The sequence below is a fragment of the Salvia miltiorrhiza genome, chromosome 1 (genome assembly GCF_028751815.1).
Source record: "Salvia miltiorrhiza cultivar Shanhuang (shh) chromosome 1, IMPLAD_Smil_shh, whole genome shotgun sequence".
Taxonomy (NCBI): domain Eukaryota; kingdom Viridiplantae; phylum Streptophyta; class Magnoliopsida; order Lamiales; family Lamiaceae; genus Salvia; species Salvia miltiorrhiza.
Window position 1 is genome coordinate 62,054,192 of NC_080387.1, and position 20,791 is coordinate 62,074,982.

Genomic DNA, 20,791 nt, shown 5'->3' on the forward strand with positions numbered 1-20,791 from the left:
TTGGTTCATAAATTAATAATTAAATAATAGCATATTTACAATATTAATGGAGAAAGAAAATATAAGTACGACGTATTTAAAAAATTCAAAAAATAAAGAAAGAAAAGCAAAAAAAATGGACTAGGTGATTTATTGTTTTCAATATTTTAAACACAGATAAACTGTAGGGATTATAACTTCCCACAAATTCTGAAGCATCCGAAAATTGAAACAAACACTCCCACCAGCTGAAAGTATACAACATTTGAGAGAAATCGACGATTGGTGATTTGCTTCCGCCGACATTATCTGTAAAATCCAACGTCGGTGGCGTCGCCCGAGCGCAAGCCACGTGTCTGTCTTGCCAGTTGAAGAACACTACTTATTAGTGGCTACGAAACCAAACGACAGCGGCGGACAAAAACTGAAAAATAATCCGACCTTTAACAATCGTTTTCTTCAAGAATACCGGGGCTTCGAACTTCGAAGTTGGTATTTTTTCTTCCCATTTGCGACATTTATTGATTAAGGGGGTTGGTGCTTTCTTGAATTTGCTCAAAAAGTCCGTCTCTTTGGATGAAATATGGATTTTTAACATCGGGAGCTTGTTTGATTTGCTTCAATTTTTCTGGGTTTAGTAACTTATATTTTTAGAATGCTGGTAACTGAGAGTGGTTGATGCTGTGTGGGTTGGAATTGGAGAGAGAGAGAGAGAGAGGTTCCCAGTTTGGATGGTTGATAGAACTGCGTGTGTGTGTGTGTGTGTTTTGAGAAGGGGATGTTAATAGAGATGGTTATTTGAGGGACCCATGAGTCTGATGCTGATATTGCTAACTGCAGATTGAGAAGTTGTTCTTTGAATTTGATTAACCAACCGCAAAGAAGAGTTACAGCTAAAAGTGCAATATATCATGGAGTTCGGCTCATATCAGAACATGCACGGTAATCATTCCCTTCATCTCGTGTTAAGCCCTGCATTTCTCTTGATTCTTTCGTTTCCGATTCTTGAATCTGTGAAAGAATACAAATTGCATTGATAATATAGGAAGATGCTGTAAATTTCTGAATAGGATCAGAATGGAACTTTCTTGAAAACGATCAAATTCAAGTACATTTGTTTTTCTCTTTAATTGTTCGTGAATTATGGGAATATAGCTCGTTTATGATGTATGAATTTCGAGGTTTTTCCTATGTCACATGAAAGACCTTCATTAGTTTCAGTTATTATCATACAATTCCAATAATATTTGAACGCATTCGATGTCATGCTTAAATGAATTTCCTGATTTAGGTTAGCAACGTTACATAGTTACTATTTTTTTCTAAAGTCTATATGTGCCCTTGTTGACTGATCTCACTCTCCCATCAAATAGACAAGAACCACAAAAGCTCAATCGGGAGGGCGAATGAACCTGATCATCGAGATGCCTCTGAGAACCCGATCCCAGTGGAGCAAAGTCATCCTTCTGGTCCTGCAGAAGTAAATATGGAAGTTCCTATTACTGCTGATGAAGTTATACGTGCCGGAGGCTTTGGAGCTACTGATGATATCGGTACCATGCTTCCAGCTGCCAGTGATTGCACTGATTTTGAAGACCATCTCCGTGATGTTCAGGGCTATGAAGGATCCAAGGATGCCAAAACTGGCAAAGTTGAAGAGGGCGTAACTCCTGAAGCTCGAGGGGCAGCAAGTATGGAAGCTTCTTTCTTTTCTGATGATGTGATACGGGCTGGAGGTTTCGGAGCTACAGATAATATAAGTAGCTTTCTTCCTGTTGCAAGTGATTATACTGATTTTGAGGAAAATCTTCGTGATGCTCGAGGTTATGAAGAATCTGAAGAAAAGAGCAGCCGGCCTGGCCTTGGCTGGAAGAGCAAATGAGTCTCTGTTTAAATGTTAACCAAGTATCTTGCTTTTATTGCTCCCTACTAGTTAAGGTTCTTCCTATTATAGTTCCAAAACGTTTTCCTTGGATGAAGTTACACAGTCCATTTCTGCTATCAATTTTCGTGTTCAAACTTGTATAAGCTTGATGGCGATGCTTGATATCGTCTATACTGGTTTGTTGATGCTTGTAAATTTTGTTTTCGACAGCAAAGATATAAAATCTCATATTCTCCATACTTCCTTGATACTATTCTAGAACATCTGATGCTGGAAGTCCAAAAATAAAAGAAGTATGTGCATTTTATCTATCTACTATTTTTCTTGGCTCTTGACATCAGGCGATGTCTCGACCCTCTGGTCTTTGTAGCGCAGACACCATTCCTCTCCGGAATATCCTCTGTCCCGGAGCTAGGATCGCCAGGGGATCGTAGCTCAACTTTCTCCGGCAGAAAACTTCCCAGTGGGCACCGAAATGAGCTTCCCACTCCTCTTCAGTGCTGTAATGTGGCAGGTACTGTTTGATCCCAAGGTAAGGTCTCTGGCTAAAACTCAGTATTTTCTTGTTTTGTGATAAAATATGCTCGAGGCCATCCTTTCCTGTCGATGATGCTATTGCTGAAGATAAGAAAGCGATCAGGTAGAAAACGTCCTCATCGGGTGTGACCAAGGACGTTCCAGATTTCCACCTAAAACCAAAGCAGAATTAGGGCATCAGACTTACTTTTCTGTTAATGTTATTACTTATTGATTTTATTGTAGAATTGATACCTTGCTTTGTTGACGGGGTAGATGAGGACGGGGCCGTTGCTCGTATCTTTTACTATGCTACCGAAAACTTCTCTGGCGAACTCATGAATTCGGCTTCTGGGAACAAGAAGGTTCAGCCATGGGTGTGGTACCTCCCAGAGGCCTTTTTCCCGGAGTTTCACTTCAGACACGTGTACTCTGTCAAGGAAGTCGACATAGGAAACCTCCGACAGGAAGAGAGTGGATCGTATGTAGTTCAGTTCTGATAAGAGAGTGTCGACATCCTGCATACCAGGTAGCAGAGGTGAAGAATTTAGCAGGCTCTGGTAACTCTTCGACAGCCTGAGATGGATAGCATGTTCGAGATTCTCACCTGATTGATGTTGTCCGAATCTCGAGGATTGTAGTACTTTGCAACTTCCAGGCAAAACAGAAGCTTCCCATCGGAGGTGAACTGGTCTGCTTGAACTGGATCCTTGGGATTGAAAGACGATCTCCAGTTGTTTAACAAGCCGGTTCTGTTTATGATGATGAATCCTTCTACGTAGTCCAAGGATTTTTTCGTAGATATCAGATGCTCCTGGTCACGGGCGAATGTTGAGAAATCTGAATACAGTGCTCTTATCCATTTAACCTGCAAGGAAAACTGTGAGTCAAGAAGAAATTCTCATGGCCTTATTTGTATCTTGCTAACTCAACTCACCATTTTCGGCGCAGGCTCTAAGGCAATTCTTGCTTGGGTGATGATGCCAAACTGTCCTAGACCGCCTAGCACGGCGTGGAAGAGGTCTGCGTTTTGCTCTTCCGAACACGTAGCTACTTCTCCTCTACCTGCACATAGACAATTCAGGTTATTAGATGGTTCTTCTCAAATTTTGGGATGCATTTTGCTATATGTTATGGTGATATAACCTGTGACAACTTGGAGTTGGTAGACATTGTTAATCTGTGGCCCGTGTCGGAAAGCCTGGCCGCTGATTCCAGCATTCGACAAGGTGCCACCAACAGTGAGATGGAGATAATCAGTCCACGATCTTGGTGTTAGACCTTGTTTGAGGCTCTCATGCAGGATATCTATCCACAGTACCCCAGCAGAAACATCAACATAGGGGTGTTTCCCGGTGTGGAAGCTCATCTCGGGGACACGGAGTGACTCCATGCTGATCACAACGCCCTGATGCACCTGTGCCTGGCCTTCCAGCGAGTGGCCGTGGCCCCGTGCAGCAACAGTGAGCTCTGAATTCAGGCCCAAGTCATACACGTACCTCACAACGGACAGAATATCCGAAACTGATTTCGGATGCAAAACTGCAGACGGCATGAGATGGTATCTATTGCCGAAGTCCCTTGCTGCAAACTCCATATTATTGAAAGACAAGTTCCCCTCGAACCTCATCTTGGCCAGGGATGAATGCACTAGAGATTCATCGGTTTGTGGGGTGGCAAAAGGGTGGTTAGAACAAATGATCATGAAACTGTGCAACAAAACTAGTACAAGAAGAGCTCTGGTTTTCTGTCTAAAGAAAGTGAGGCACTCTCCGATAAGCATCTCGTACCCAAGTTTTCGAGACTGGGAACGCAACATCGATGGGTACTTAGCTTTCTCTTTCTTTCACTATGCAATAAGGCGTTTTCAAATTTGTCTTGGTCCTATGTTTAGTTCTTCTTAAGTGGAGATACTTATATCCAAAATAAAGGAGATATTGCAACAAACTTTTTCAATATTTGATTGCATCACCTTTTTTGCTTGAGACTATTTGGGGCAAATATATTTGTACACTTGGACCAATCACTGCTATCCTCACACTTTTGAGGACTTAGTGACTTCACATTTTGCTGCAAACATGATTCTTGCATATGTTGTAAGTTATGCACTATTTGTCGGATGGTGGACAATGCATCATGTTATTTTCTTGTTTAGGGGGACCCAATAAAGTATACAGTATATGAACGAACCCCCTCGTCCCCTCCGGTTATATATTGTGTGTGTGTGTGTGTGTGCAGGCATAGGTGGTGTAGTAAAAAAATAATTACTTGGTCTTGAGTGTGAAAACTTGAGGCAGCCCCCGTTGTTATGGAGTCGTATATTCCAGTTTTAGGTCTTAGCTTCTTTTGGAAATGTGAGTTTGGCCAACCTAACCTGCCTAATATTTGGTTAACTTTCTTGAATAAACTACTGATAAAAGTCACAAAAAGTTGTTTTGTTTTCCTAATAAAGCTGCCTTATCAAGTTGGATCTAGCTTGTCATCGGACCGCGTCTCGTGCTGCCATTACCCGAGTTTATCTTGTCTGAAAGCTCCCTAACACGAACACGAGGTGCTGAAAGCACTATTGACTTGAGTTTGATGATGATATTTTGCAGGGTCTATAGCTACTGATCACGACATGTTTAGTCTCTCCTTTAACTAAGGGTGAAAATGGAGCATGCTTACCATCCATTTCTGGGTGGGACAAAGGCATGATGCTTTTTGAAGAAAGTCTCTCTTTGAGCAGACTGAGCTTGTGAAAACTCGATTCGTTGGTCGGACAGCGACGGGGAGGTCTCGAGATCCGTGCCGCCTGCGTCGCAGTCATCTGAGGGGCAATGTTTGTGGGTAGGGGCCTGGGGCAAGTTGGGCACAGAATAAAATGGAAAAGTGGGAGATGTGTAGATGACAGTTTGAACTGGAGAGTCGGTTAAAAATGCATTAATTTGTGTGAACATTGCAGTCTTGGATCCCAGCATAATTAGGACAGGTCTACATGATTCCCTACAACCAAGTACCACTTCCAACATTATTGCTCTGTGAGAGAAGAGAAGAGAAGAGAAGAGAAGAGAAGAGAAGAGGAGAGGACCTTGCACTTGTTTGTGGCCGGGGATCCATGCTCTTTTCTTACAATTAATGTGCCTAATACATACATACGAGGATTATTATTATTGTCTTTACTTAGTTAGTTGTCGTTACACTTAGAAAATACACTTCTTATAACATTTTTTTATGCTGGATGATATGGATTTGAGATCATTTTCCTTATAGGGTAAGTTTGAGATCATGTCTCAAATATTAATTGGTCGTTGAGTGTAGCTAGCTTGGCCTTCTCAACAATATATTGCTACTACTTATACAACATATCTTAGCTAAGAAAGATTACATATTTTTTGGTGGAATGTTACACTACTGCATTACCACGTTTGTTGTTTTTAGTGTTGCATGCAAATGTAAGATTTTTTGTAGTGTAAGCTTATAGTAGTTGTACCTTGAGGTCAGGTTGGAGAAAGTGACGTCAGTTTGCAGATTCTTGTACTGCGAGAAAGATTCTAATTGCTATTTGCCAGATGGGGAAGGTACAATACCACATTCCTACTTTTAGGTATAAATGTTATGTCCCAAATAATGTATGCCTTTTTAAATCGATACTCAATGTGCTATAAATAACTTCGACTCCAGAATCTCATCATTTTTCAGTTGGAACTCCATCTGAAAATACTTTCTTTTGAATGTTTGAAACTACGCGAGTTTTCTTATATTATACTCCCCCGTCCAATTGACAATGATTTATTACTGTTCAGCGCGATTATTAAGAATAAGAGTGATTAAATGATAAAAATGATATAAAGTGGTGGAGTTCATAATTTTTGTGAGAGTGTGATTTTTTTTCTTTTCTGAAATAGACTATTATCAATGTGACAGACAAAATAAAAGTAAGTCATTATTAATGGAATGAAATGAGTATATATATAGAGAAATATTTCACGAGTCATTGTTAATAGGACGAATGAAGTATATACATATATAGAGAGAGAGAAAAAGAAAATATTTCACATAAAATGCTAAATATTTAAAGAATAGAAAATATATTAAAAAATCATACCCGATACGATTGTGAGCCTGTCTGCTCCAAGATTCATTTGGTTGATGACATTAATTGCAAGGCCGAATTAAAAGGATATGTCGATGAAGAGGACAAATTTCAAATTTAAGTGCACAACGCGAGTGATGAGTTCAGTCCTCACTCCTCAATGCCCTAAATCAAGACATTTAGCGATAATTCACGCTCTACCTCATCGATGATGGGCATTTCAACGCTGAATATTTATGTAATTAAAAAATATATGCTTCGATAATTGTTATGTTTTCATGTATGGATTATTTAGCCACACAAAATAAAATTAATCATATCAGTGCGATTATGTTTGTAATCCTTTGAACCGACACTATCACTGCGATTATGTTTATTTTTGCACTATGTTATCAGTTAATGAAGCAAACTAATGATCACAATGGAAATATTTTAAATAGAAAGAGAATGATTGGTAAAAAAAAAAAATCGTCTGAACCAAACAAAATCTTGATCATAAAAGTCATATTGGGACCATGACCACCACATACGCATTGAATTTAATTTAGTCTTAAAGGCTAGTCTAGTGAGAAACCACAACGATTTCACTATCTCCATAATTCGAAGGTAAGTGATCCATTTATTCATTGAAATGATATTTATTTATTTTTAAATAAATTCTTGATTTTATCTTCTTCTTTAAATATTTTTAAGAGAATTAATATCTATTTTTATATATTTTCGGATGTCTAAAAAGAAAGGAGGAAGAGATTAAATTAGACTTGATCATGATACCTACGGATACTACAAAGAAGAAAGGAGAAGATTTAAAGCTTGCAAGACTTGGTCTCCCATGAAAGTAGGGATGTTGGTTAATTTGCTTAACCAACAAGACTACTTCGGCTCCAAGTTAAACCTAGACAGCATATCCACTACTCATGTTCTCAGCCACAATTTTCTTGCCCATCAAGCATATATTGAATCTATAAATAGGGGCAAAGCTCACTGCAGTCGGTACCAGTTCATTCAAGTAAAATACAAGTGCAGGAGCTCAGAAGCTAATATTAGAACATCATTCACATCTAGTTCACAGTACACCTTGAGTGGAAGACTCGTTTGTTAGGGCTAATCAGTAGGTTTGATTGTTTGATTTTCATAGATTAGCTTCATTAAATTGATAGGATTAGAAGATATTTATTTTCTTATCAATTCCACTCAATAAGAGGGATTCTATTGAGTGGTTTCTCGTATCTTCATTGTAAAAGAGATTTTTATAGTGAACATACAACTGCAATTAATTAATATTGCAGTATAAAATCATCCATTGTGCATACTTTTATTTTATGTTGTTTTTTTGTTTTTCATACGGTAATGTTGGGTTGATTGTTCCATCATTCTATCCAACATTTCTGTGTTTGCGAGAGCAACAGAACTTTCATTATTTGATTAAATTTATAAAATTATTGCACTTAATATATAAAATAATTGTATTTTTATTATAATTCATTGCCTTATAATTGTATTTCTTTAGAGATTCGAATCAAATATCATTAAAGTACAATTATTTTATAGGTGAAGTGTATCATTTTATAAATTAAGTGTAAGGAATTTGTAATTTGTAAGATAAGAGATGTTTTTATTTGATCCAATCCCTTATTGTTAGAGTTCATCTTTTAAACTCTAATAATTATTTATTTTCCAATAAATTCATTTTATTTTATCTTCTTCATTTATCAATTATTAATAGAATTATTAGAAAGATTCGACTTTATCAAAGAAGGGAAGATAAGAGAGCAAATAAGCTGAAGACCAAGTCTTCCTATAATGTTGGTTATATGCTTAACCAACAAGCAAATTTTGACTTTAAGAAAACGTCACTCCCCACGATCTTCAGCCACGTTTTCAGCATTGAACCCTTGCTCTCCCAACATATTTTGCATCTATAAAAAGGGTTGAAGACCACTGCATTTGGTATCAGTTCATACAAGGTAAAATACAAGTGTTGAACCACAAGAATGTCAAGTTGTATTGTTCCAACATCAAACTCAACATCTAGTTCATCATACCTTGAGTAAGATACTCGTATGTCTAACATATATACCTTGAGAATGGAGAGTAATAAATCTATAAGATCTTTATTTGGTAGGATTATAGATATAACTACTGAGTTTTTTGATCTAGGAGAATCCCTTAATAATATGATTCTAATGTTTAAAGGGTTGAGGTCTTTACCCAAAAAATTCAATGTAAAAATCTTATCCATTGAAGAAACCCATAATACAGGCATTATGGATCTGAACAAGCTGATGAGCATCCTAATGATGTATGAGATGAACATGGATTACCAAAATAACCTATACAATATAAGAGATTTCCAAGCCCGTTGCTCTCAATGTTGGAACATTTGATCCAACATCGCAGGAAGATGAGGAAGATCTGGAGGAACTCGATGAGGACGCAGATATGGTGCTCTTGATGAGGAAATTAACTCCATGCTCAGAAAGATAACAGGAAAATGAGGTAATTTTAAATCGAGAGAGTCGCCATCTGAAACTACTCCAAATAAATAATTCTATTCTCCAAAAACTTAATCGACAAGGAGATTCTACAATGATTCCTTCAAAAGCTCTAAAAAATTGGACTTTGTTCAATGTCGTGCATGTAAAGGGTTTGCACACTATGCAAATAAGTGTACAATTAAATACCTTAAGGAAGTAGGGAAAGAACCTATCTGTGAGCATGAGCGATGATGAAGGCGAAGTCAATGACAAGGAGGACAAGGACGAGACTATCACCATGCTAGTCTCGTAAGAGAAGATATAGAACACCAAGCCAAGAGATCTCGAACAAAAATCCATCAAGCCATAGAAGAAAGAAAAGAAGTTGTTGAGCACCAAACTCCAAATACCATTGTACTGATAGGCAGAAAATGTTCGCTTGATGAAGATTCTATTTCAGACCAGAATGTTGAATTCGATGCTCACACAACAACACCAACACTCGAAGAAGAAAATAATATTGTCAGCAATATTGTGCAAACCGAACGGATCATTGTAAATAATGAATACCCTGCTTATTCAAACTTATTTTGATTTGCTTTTTCGTTGAATGAATAATCAGATTCAATGCGAGAAGAGGAAAATGATCTCCTAGTTGCAAAATTGAAACGTGTGTACTCCGAATTCTTGCACAAATGGAAAGTCCAATTCCTATAGCTCAAATCTCTCACACAAGAAAATGCAAGTCTTCAAAGAACTTTGGAAAAATTGAAGGTAAATCTCACCAAAAATGAACGCCGAAATAGGGAAGATGAAGTCACAAATTGCGCTTGCAACTGAAACATTCAAGAAATCGACACATGTACTTTTAAACTCAATGAGGTTTGATAAAAACTTTACAAGTTGTTTTTCCTAAAATTGTTTCTACGAATGGAAAACCTTTTGTTAAAGAATGAGAAACACCATCTATGTCTTATCAATCTTTATTAGTTGATGATAAAATTATGTCGGGTGAATAATGCAAAATCGTTGAAGAAGACAATAAATTGTGAAGAAGAAGAAGATGAGAATCAGCTCAGAAATTGACAACCTAACAGACGACGACGTGAATCACATGTGAGAAAAGACGAGAATTAGAGAGAAATCGAACATTAGAGACAACGAGGTAAAATAAAAGATGAAAGATAAAATTTAGAGGTAAGATGTGGTTATGATCAAAAGTAAAAGACAATTACAACATTTATAAATTAAAAATAGGGTTATTGGTACCTAAATACACGAACTTTGAGCACATTTTGATTTTTTTCCCCACGAATTTTAAAAGTTGTCAAAAAAAATATACGAACTTTGACTCATTTTATTTTTTTCCACGAATTTTGATAACTATCAAAAATTAACTAGCTAACTTAATTAATTTAATTAGAGTTATTGGCGCTTAAATACATAAACTTTGGGCCCATTTTGATTTTTTCTCACGAACTTTAACTCATTTTGTTTTTTTCCCACGAACTTGGAGAATTGTCAAAAAAATGCACGAACTTTGACTCATTTTATTTTTTCCCACGAATATATTATTATAAAAAAAATGATTCAAATGGAGTAATTCTTTTAATTAACTAGCTAGCTTAAATTATTTAATTAATGCTAGATGAAAAATTGACAATTATTCATGGGTGACGTCATTTTTTTTTAATAAAATATATTACGTAATCAAAACGACGCTGTTTTGAAGAAAAAAAAGAATTCTTTTAATAATGTTTTTATAACAATATATTTCATGGGGAAAAAAATGAGCCAAAGTTTGTGTATCTTTTTGATAATTTTCAAAGTTTGTGGGAAAAAATAAAATGAGTCGAAGTTCGTGTATTTTTTGACAACTTTCAAAGTTCGTGGGAAAAATCAAAATGGACCCAAAGTTCGTGTATTTAGGCGCCAATAATTCATTTAATTAATAATCGATGACAAGTATTCATGGTGACGTCTTTTTTAAAAAAATTAAAATATACTTCGTAAATTAAACGACGTCGTTTTGAAAAAAATTATAATAAAAGAATTGTTCGAATAATTTTTTTTATAACAATATATTTTGTGGCAAAAAATAAAATGTGCCAAAGTTTGTGTATTTTTGACAATTCTTAAAGTTCGTGGGAAAAAAATAAAATGAGTCAAAATAGGTATATTTTTTGACAACTTTCAAAATTCGTGGAAAAAACTAAGTCGGTGTATTTTAGCTCAATAATCCTTAAAAATAAATCAATTAGGTTAAAAATAAAGAATAATTTGGATCATTAAATTTAGGGTTAATTACGCCAAAAACCATGAACTTTGGGCCCATTTTCAAATTTTCCATGAACTTTTTTTTATATCAAATTTTCCATGAACTTAAGGGCGTGAACAATTTTGCCATGATTTTGAATTACCCCCAATTTGAGTGCTGACTTGGCACCATTTAAGTCATCTGAAAGTTGACATGGCACCGGCGACGATGTGAAGAAACGACGTCGTCCGATACTCGTAATACTACGTCGTTTCTAGCCCCCGTCTTCTCTTCTCTAAACTCCGGCGAAGAGCCGCCCACCGGACCGCCCCTGCCCTCAGTTTTGCAGAGCCCTAGTTTCCAAATATCTCATTCCTTAATCTCGCCAGAGCGATGATCGCGGCGCGAGGTCGGGTGGTGGCGCCGCGCGAAAGGGGGCGCAAACCCTAGTGAGGTGTGAGGTCGGCGACGCGAGATCTGGGGAAGAAGAAGATTTTTTGAGGAAGAAGAAGTCGACGGCGGCGATGGATGTAATTTGGGGAAGAAGAAGAACAGCGCGAGGTTTGTGGTGGACGGCGGCGACGGAGGAATGGGGAGAAGAAGAATTTCTGGAATGATGCGAGGTCTGCGGTGGACAGCGGCGGTGGAGAATTCTGGATTGATGCAAGCCTAAAATTGAAGATGACGAAGAGTTCCAGAGCTGACTAAGCCTTGCCAGAGTGCAGAGCTGCAGAGGCAGCTCTGCCGACTCTGCCCGACTCATCTCTGCCCCGACTCTACGACTCAGCTCTGCCGACTCTGCTCTGCTCTGTCGACCCCCCCACTACGTGCCACATCAGCTCGGTATTACCACGTAGGCGACAGGTCAGCTTGGAATTACCACGTAAGTGACACGTCAGCTCGGAGCTTCACCGAAGCAAAAAAGCATGGAAAAATTGTTCAACCTCTTAAGTTCATGGAAAATTTGATAAGAAAAAAGTTCATGAAAAAATTGGAAATGAGCCCAAAGTTCATGGTTTTTGGCGTAATTAACCCTTAAATTTATTATTAAATGAATGATTAACATGCATAGTTTTCCTTTTTTTGTCCGTCCCATAAAACATGCATAGTTTATTTATAGTAATAATGCTCCCACTAAACATCACAATCAATGTGGGAACATTTCTCCACTCACACTAGACTTTATGGAATTTCTTAAACCCGTGCCATTCCATACTATGTACTCCCTCCGTTCACGAAAGAACTTCCTACTTTTCCTTTATGGGACGTCCACAAAAGAACTTCCTACTTATTTTGAACTATACCCCACCACTTACTTTTCACCTTTTCACCACTCTCAATACTAATTAAAACATTTTTTCATCATTCTCAATACACTCAACAAACTTTTATCCATTATCAATATATCCAATAACATTTTTTTTAAAACTCGCGTCACTTCCTTCTAGAAAATTCTTTCGTAGACGAATGAAGTATATTTTTATGAGACAAAGGGAGTACTATCTAAAATTTAAGTACTTCCTCAGTTCCCCTATCTTGAGACTATTTCTATTTTGAGTGTCCCACCAATCACCTATCTTGAAACTTTTTTTATTTGACAAAAAATTTATAATTTATTTATCTTTTTACTTTTTTATCTACACACAAAATATATTTTTTCTAATTTTCGTATAAAAAAAGAGTTTTACTATAATAGGGACAGTGGGAGTACTACATAATCCGACGGAGGGAGTACTGCATATATAATCTTATTTCTATACATAAACACATGCACGCGCCCTAGTACATAGACCTTGGGATAAATAAATTTCTTAATTTTATTTTGTGCTCTTTAAAATGCGACAAGTCGGGAACGAAGGGAAACAAATTTTGGGGAAGCATAATTGAATATTTGAATTAGACGCACACCACATTTTCAACTATGTTAGTTTAAATATTGTATATCCCCGTAGCTTTTTGGTTGGCTGAGGGCGTGTACTGCAGCAAGCCAACAAGAATGCTACATTGTATATATTTTAATAATAATTTTACTTTTAGTTGTCTATATACTACTAAAAGAAATCCGAAAATGACCTATAGTAGTCACACAAAAGAAAATACTATTCCCACTGATACTTTGGATCCGTTGCAAGTCCAATAATTCGCTGAGAAATACTGTATGATTAAGGTCATTATGCTTTTTTTTTTTTCCTTTAGAATTACAATAATTATCTATTATATAATCAAATAAATAACATACACGCAAAAGAAATCTTTACACTATATAAAAGTGAAAAAATAATCGCACGCAAATGAAACCACTACCCACATAAAAATAAGAAATTACACTGCACGCAGACGAAATTAAAACCTCTCATGAAGGTTATTATTACGTATATAATATAGAGCATTTATTTTGCATGATTGATAAAATACACTTCTTCTGTCCCATTTTAATAGACTCATTTTTCCTTTTGGGATATCCCACTAGAATAAACTCGTTTTCCGTTTTGAATAAAAAAATATATTTAATTGGTGTGGATCACACCCATTTCCTCCTAAAAAGTAAATTTTTTATCTTCGTGCCAAAAGAAGTGAGCCTATTAGAGTGGACGGAAGGAGTATAATTGAATATTTTTATTTTCAATAATAAAATTTCTTCAATTTCAACTTTTTAATGAAATACTATGAAATAAGTAAAATTAGTTCAAATAATTAAAATAATTAAGGGTCTTGAGATATTTTAAAATTTCAATTCATCAAAATTAACAAGAGATTATCTTTGTTATATTTATCTGTCAAGTTATACATAGATAATTAACATAATCAAATACAACTTCATTCAATATGACTTTTTGTAGTTCGAATTACTCAAAATACATCTGTAAATAGCGATTTCGAAACAAAACAAAAAAATGTTAGGTTAATTACATCAAAAACTAATTATAATAAGTCAGACTTATCTAAAATATATATATATATATATATATATATATATATACCTATATATATATATATATATAGGAATGGGATCATATAGATCTCAATGCTTATAATAGATCCGTAGATCCAAATCTAGACCACATATTTATGACATGTGGCGCATCAAGATGGTGACACGTGGCAAGGATTCCAAGGCAAAATCTGGAGGGGTAAAATTGGAATGTAATTTTCGGATTTAATAATTAAAAAAAATATATTTTTTTTAGATTTTCTCAAAATAGATATATTTTAGATGCATATAGTTTCACACAAAGATGCATAAAGTTTTCACATGAAATGCATAACTTTGAACAGAAAAATGCATTTAATTTTTCCAGTTTTGGTATTTTCACCACCCCACCCCATACCACCCCCCAATCCAGCCCACACCACCCCCCAACCCTCCCCATTACCACCCCCAAAAATATGCATGTTTCACATGCATATAAAATCAAACAAAAATGCATAAAGTTTTTCACATAAAAATGCATTAAATTATACAAAAAATGCATTTCATTTTAATAAATCTGGTAGTTTCGCCACCCCACCCCTGCCCCTGGCCCCCACCCCACCCACCCCCCCACCCCCACCCCCCACCCCCAAAAAAAATTTTTTTTTTTCAAAAACTGATTTTCTAATTGCTGGCCCACCCCCACCCCCACCCCCCACCCCCCACCCCCACCCCCCCCAAAAAAATTTTTTTTTTTTTTATTTTTTTAAAAACTGATTTTCAAAAAAAAAAATTGGGGGGGTGGGTGGGGGGTGGGGGGGTCAGTGGTCAGAAAATCAGTTTTTGAGAAAATAAAAAAATAAAATAAAAAAAATTTTGGTGGGGGGGTGGGTGGGGGGTGGGGTAGGGGTGGGTCAGTGGTCAGAAAATCAGTTTTTAAAAATATAAAAAAAAAAAAAATTTTGGGGGGGGGGGTGGGGGGTGAGGGGGTAGGGGGTGGGTGGGGTGGGGTTCTGGGGTGTGGGGGGTGGGGTTGGGGTGGGGTGAAATCTTATGCATATTTATATGAAACTTTATGCATTTTTATATGAAAGTTCATGCATTCTCGTATGAAACTTTATGCATCTAAAATATACATATTTTGAGAAAATCTAATTTTTTTTTTTTTTTTGAATTTCGAAAATTACATTCCAATTTTACCCCTCTCCAGATTTTGCCTTGAAATGCCTTGCCACGTGTCACCATCTTGATGCGCCACATGTCATAAATGTGTGGTCTAGATTTGGATCTACGGATCTATTATAAGCATAGGGATCCACCGGAACCCAACCCTATATATATATATATATATATATATATATATATAATAAGTCAGATAGGATCGGGGTTTATAATTAGTGTTAGAATATATATTTATCTAATTGATGATAATTTATAAATATTTAATGTATTAAACAAGAGTGCTTCTATACAAAATAATTCTTGCAATGTTCCCTATTATGTTTACATTCTATTCAGATCATAGTCCCATTGTCCCTTGCTAATTAACTTTTGAACATAGATATATATTTATATTTATGCTGTTTTCTCATTCTTGTTTGTCTCTGTAAAAGCGTCATTTTTCTATAAATTATTCAGTGATTTTATTATTGTAGTGCTTTACACTATTTTTGTCTTTATCCATCCATCAGTTGTGAAATTTGATAGTAATTCTATATATTATATTATTTATGCTTCTAAGAGTCATCATGCATATGATTATGTCGCTAACCAGTTGGAGATATGGCGTTATAATAAGATTAGAGTTTATTCACAATTTTTTTTTTCTTAGTCGATTCTTTAAAAATGTTCAATTCAGTTATATTATTGTCAATTTAAGCAAAATTGTGTTCGAATTAGGTGACATGATAAACTCATACTTAGATAGCGTGACACTGTTCTACGCCTGTGTTTGTCGTGTTACCTAATTTTGACCAAAATAATAATTTGATGTAATTTCATTTGATTGATAATTAATTTGACAATTTTATAGCAATCAACTAAAATCCGAAAAACCTTTTTATTTGTGCGCATGAAACTGATTCATGCAAATATGTATACAGGGGAGGGCTACAGTAAACACTTCTTAACATATAAAATATGAACTACCTAAAATGTATCAATTATGTGTATAGCACGTATGAATTCGCTATGTAAATGTATGAATTGCGAAAAATAAATTTTAATCGGTGAAGTCTCATAAAAAAAATTGATGTGCAATTTAAATTTTTTTAAAAAAAAAATTGTACTTTTTAATTAAGAAATTTTAAGAATATAAAAATAAAAAAGTTTGAATAGATGAATTAAGAGTTCACAAAATTGAATATTTAAGATAAAATAAGAATAGAGAATGGAAGAGAAATCATGTATATGCATATAAAATAAAGTGGTCTCTCCAATATGTAATTGTAGTGCATATACTTAACTTGTATGCAGTATGCATTTCAAACTCGATTGAAAAATGGGAGGAGTATATTCGTGTAAAATATAATTAAGCTTTTTTAGTCGATTGGCACAATTTTGACATCTCTAATCCTCGATCAAGAGAAACATCTCCTAGATCTTGAAAAAACAATTTCATATATAAAACTACTTCTATCACGAAACACTTATATTACTAAAAAACAAAAGAGTTGAACATCCACGAAACCTATCTAACAGTCTATACCAAGGATTTTTTTTTTAAAGTTTTTCTTAGTCAATAAAGATTATCGCCATCAATTGTCACCCCATGCCATGTGCATCTCTACCACCTTAAAATTATATGGACTTTACAACACATTTAGTCAAGAAATATGCCAAGTGCTCTACATTTTCTAAGCATATTTAGCTAGTTAGGTAGCTATTTAACTGCTTTATAGGGCTATAGTGCCCAAAAATAATCTCGTGCTAGCTTAAAGATTTGGAAAGGTACATATCAACTGAATGTCTTTCTTTTAGGGCTTCTTTGATTGAACTTATTCCATTTCCCACTTCGATAGATAAATACTATTATTATTATTACATCTACAGGCTAGATATGTTCACGTGTGTGTGTCTGAGAATATTTATCGTCATCATGGTTTCAATTTATTTATAGTTGTTGGAAATTGTTTATTTGGTCATATAATATATATATATATATATATATATATATATATATATATGGTAATAATAATCCAACTCTATATATGTAATATATTCCAATCCTAATTAATCACATGCTAGCTAGCTAAACTCATTTTGATGTTGATGTTGATGTTGATTAGTAGTGATGGGAATTGGAAAATTGGTAGTGTCCATTGTTCACATGGCTAGCTAGCTAGCTAGGCTAGTCACCGATACGATCTATATACACATCGAGTGATATACCTAATCTTTCGTTATGAGTGGATTTCAGATATTATTTAATAGAATTGTTAACTCTATAGAAATATATAAGCAAACAATTAAAATACTAAAATTCAAATTAAAAAATATCAATAATGGCCTTACTTAGATTTAAATAATTAAATTTTTACTTGACCATTTGTTGATTTCAAAGTAATTTATAATCGCCTTTTTAATTTTGCTATAGTATACGTTATAATGAGATGACCTTAAGTGAAGAGTTGGGGTATATATGTCATATATTGACCCAAATAAAATTATATGGAATACATTTTAGTAATTTCCAGACCAAATAAAAAATTGCATAATTTTAAATGAAAATAATTAAGCTTTCTATACATTTATAGATATATATCATCAATTACACAAGCTAAATCTTTCTCTTTATATATTTGGAACAATAGTATATACATTCACGCTCACGCCTTGTTAATTCTTCTTCTTTTTTTTTTTTTACCAATTGGAATCTTCTGTTGGTTATGATTTTTTAATGTGCCTTATATAAGCTAATCGATTCTATATAATAACTTGCAAACTATATATACAAAGAATTAAAATAAATCGACATCAAAAGCCCAATGCGGACTAGCTCGAAGCAAACGTCATAATCTAAAGAAAATGAAGAGGTTTTGAATGTTCCACGAATTGAAAAATGGAATGAATCGATTATGCAGATTAATTTTATGTTAATTTATTTTATAGAAATAATGCAGAATAATTAAAACACGCACTAGGAAAAAATTGATGATCGAGGAAATGACGTTACAGCACATATATGATATGAGAAAGAAGGTAGATCTAGAGCGTTTAGTAGTGGCAGCACCACTAAACTAATCATCAAATCATGAATTAATTAATGTTGTTGAGGAATTATACTATATACGAAGAGTCAAGAGATGATTGTGGTGATGATGTTTTAGGAAATTAATGTGTGACATGAATTATGTGGAGAGAGATAATTAAGGGGCATCAATCTGTGTATGCATCGCACAATAGTTCCTGAGAAATTGGCTTTTGCTGCACGCTTGATAGCAATGCCAATGCATCTCTCTCTCTCTCTCTGTGAAGAACACAAAGTCACTCACAGAGACCCACACACTTTGGTGAGTCGTTTTCTTAGCGCATTTAGCATTTCTGATGGATCAATGTGTTTCGTCTCTCATTTCGTGTTTCAGTTTTAATTTTTCTTTTTATAGTTTTCAATATTTTTTTTCTTCTCTTTTAATTTTTTATGTTTTAGCTAGTGTAATTTTAATACTATTAATGAGAGTTTACTCAATTTAATTAGAATTTAATTGTATTTTTATTATATTTTTTTTAATTAATTATTGATTTTAAGGTTAATTAATTCGTGATTCGAGTATAATATTTTTCAATTATGATTCATTATATAATTTTTATAATATATTTTTATAAATAATAAAGTTATCAATGAGACATAGTGGGATACAAAAAATTACAGGACAACCGATGATCACATTCCATTCTCCTTCATTCTTATTTTTTTTCACAAGTCAAATCTTTTATCCCACATTGATTAAATAGAACTTCATCTTGACTTAAGTCTATATAAATACTTGTGTATAGTATCTCATCCTTTGTATATATATTTGCACCACCAATTTAATTTGATCAATTATATAATTGGCTAAATAAATAGTTATATATTTTTAATAAAAAATAATTTAATTTATCTAATATTACTTTGACCAATAATTAAATTTAATGTGAGTCCATATATTAAAATAATGAATTACTAAATTATACTTCTCTTATGTTATTTATGTTTTATTAATTCTATAATTCAACATTTAGCTTTATAGTATTTTAACAAATGTAAAATCTATATAAAAAACATATTTATAAAAATAAAATGATGCAATTTGTATCTCATATTGATTTTTATGAAACCTTTTATGTTCATAACATAAACAAAGTATATATTTTATGCAATTTTTATTAAAAAAAATGAATTAAAAATCTAAATAGTTAATATATTTTGTAAACTTCTAACTAGATTTTGAGTTACATATCCATTTTTCATTAGACACCACATCTTGAAAATCTAAATAAAATGATACAATTTGATCTCACATCAATTTTTATCATTCTATTAATATGTAAGATAATACATTAGTCTACGTAAGCAAATCAATTTTTGTAAGCCTATTAAAATTTAAAATATACATACTATATTAACTTACATAAAGTAAATCAATTAAGATGGTGATTATTTTATAAAATTAAACTACGAAAACAAGGTTTTCCTATGTGGTATTCTACAATTCAAGCATTTTGAAAATTCTCTAATCTCCTTCATTTTCATTTTTTCATGAGAAACATCTCTTATCCAACATTGATTTTTAATCAATCAAACTCCATCTTGACTAAAGGCTTTATAAATACTTGTGTAGTATCTCATCCTTTATATATTTTCACCATCAATTTAATTTGGTCAATCAACTTAGCAAAATAAATAGTTAAATTTTTTATTAAAAAAATAATTTAATTTATCTAATAGTATTACTTTGGCCAATAATTAAATTTATTGAATAGTATGAGTCCATATATTAAAATAATGAATTAATAAAGTAATTCTATAATTCAACATTTAGCTTTACGATATTTTAGCAAATGTAAAATCTATATAAAAAACAGATTTATAAAAATAAAATGATGCAATTGGAATTTCATATTGATTTTTATGACACTTTTTTAGTTCGTAACCTAAACAAATTATATATTTTTTGTAATGTTTATTAAACAGATTTTGAATCCCAAATCTTTTTTCATAAAGCTTTAACAAATTAAAAATTTAAATTGAATAATATATTTTGTAATCTTCTAACCAGATATTAAATTACATATCAATTTTTCATTAGACTTCACAAATTTAAAATTGATATAAGTCCTAAATGGGTCTAACCGTTAATCAATAAGCTATGTGGAATTTTGACCATTTTTTTAATATTCTTATTTCTTATTTATAAGTTTATTATAAAGTGGTATTTGCACCTCGTACAATGTACAAGAAACGTTTTTATAATTCTATATTTATTTAAAATTGATACCAACTAATTATCATATTTATAAATATAATAACAAATTAATTTTAATTGAATATATTTGAACCGAATATTGAAAAAATAAAAAAATAAAGAATAATTCACAGTAATAAAAATTGATATTATGAAAAATTATAAAAGAAAATAAAAATAAAAATTAAAAAATTAGAAAAAGAAATATACATTTTTTTCATTTATATTTTTCTTAATTCTCATTA

At 33.5% G+C, this 20,791-nt stretch overlaps 3 protein-coding genes across 6 annotated transcripts in view; 1 reads left to right on the forward strand and 2 right to left on the reverse strand.

Moving 5' to 3' along the window:
- LOC131001622 (H/ACA ribonucleoprotein complex subunit 4) overlaps positions 1-20,791 on the reverse strand; it is an 806,367-nt gene that overhangs the window by 582,948 nt on the left and 202,628 nt on the right. The gene's annotated exons all lie outside the window — the stretch shown is intronic.
- On the forward strand, positions 149-2,103 carry LOC131002292 (uncharacterized). Of its 3 annotated transcripts, none has more exons than XM_057928793.1 (3): positions 149-471; positions 820-921; positions 1,353-2,103. In XM_057928793.1, the coding sequence occupies exons 2-3, from the start codon at positions 891-893 to the stop codon at positions 1,859-1,861; spliced, it is 540 nt and encodes a 179-aa protein (XP_057784776.1). In that variant the 5' UTR covers positions 149-471; positions 820-890; the 3' UTR covers positions 1,862-2,103. The 3 variants fall into 3 exon arrangements, with proteins under 3 accessions (XP_057784776.1, XP_057784781.1, XP_057784788.1); XM_057928798.1 differs by having other exon boundaries at positions 149-467; XM_057928805.1 differs by lacking the exon at positions 149-471 and having other exon boundaries at positions 480-921.
- LOC131001647 (cytokinin dehydrogenase 9) lies at positions 2,083-4,471 on the reverse strand. Its single transcript, XM_057928207.1, has 5 exons — positions 3,527-4,471; positions 3,318-3,445; positions 2,988-3,248; positions 2,636-2,898; positions 2,083-2,553 (listed from the first exon to the last, which is right to left on the reverse strand). The coding sequence occupies exons 1-5, from the start codon at positions 4,197-4,199 to the stop codon at positions 2,202-2,204; spliced, it is 1,677 nt and encodes a 558-aa protein (XP_057784190.1). The 5' UTR covers positions 4,200-4,471; the 3' UTR covers positions 2,083-2,201.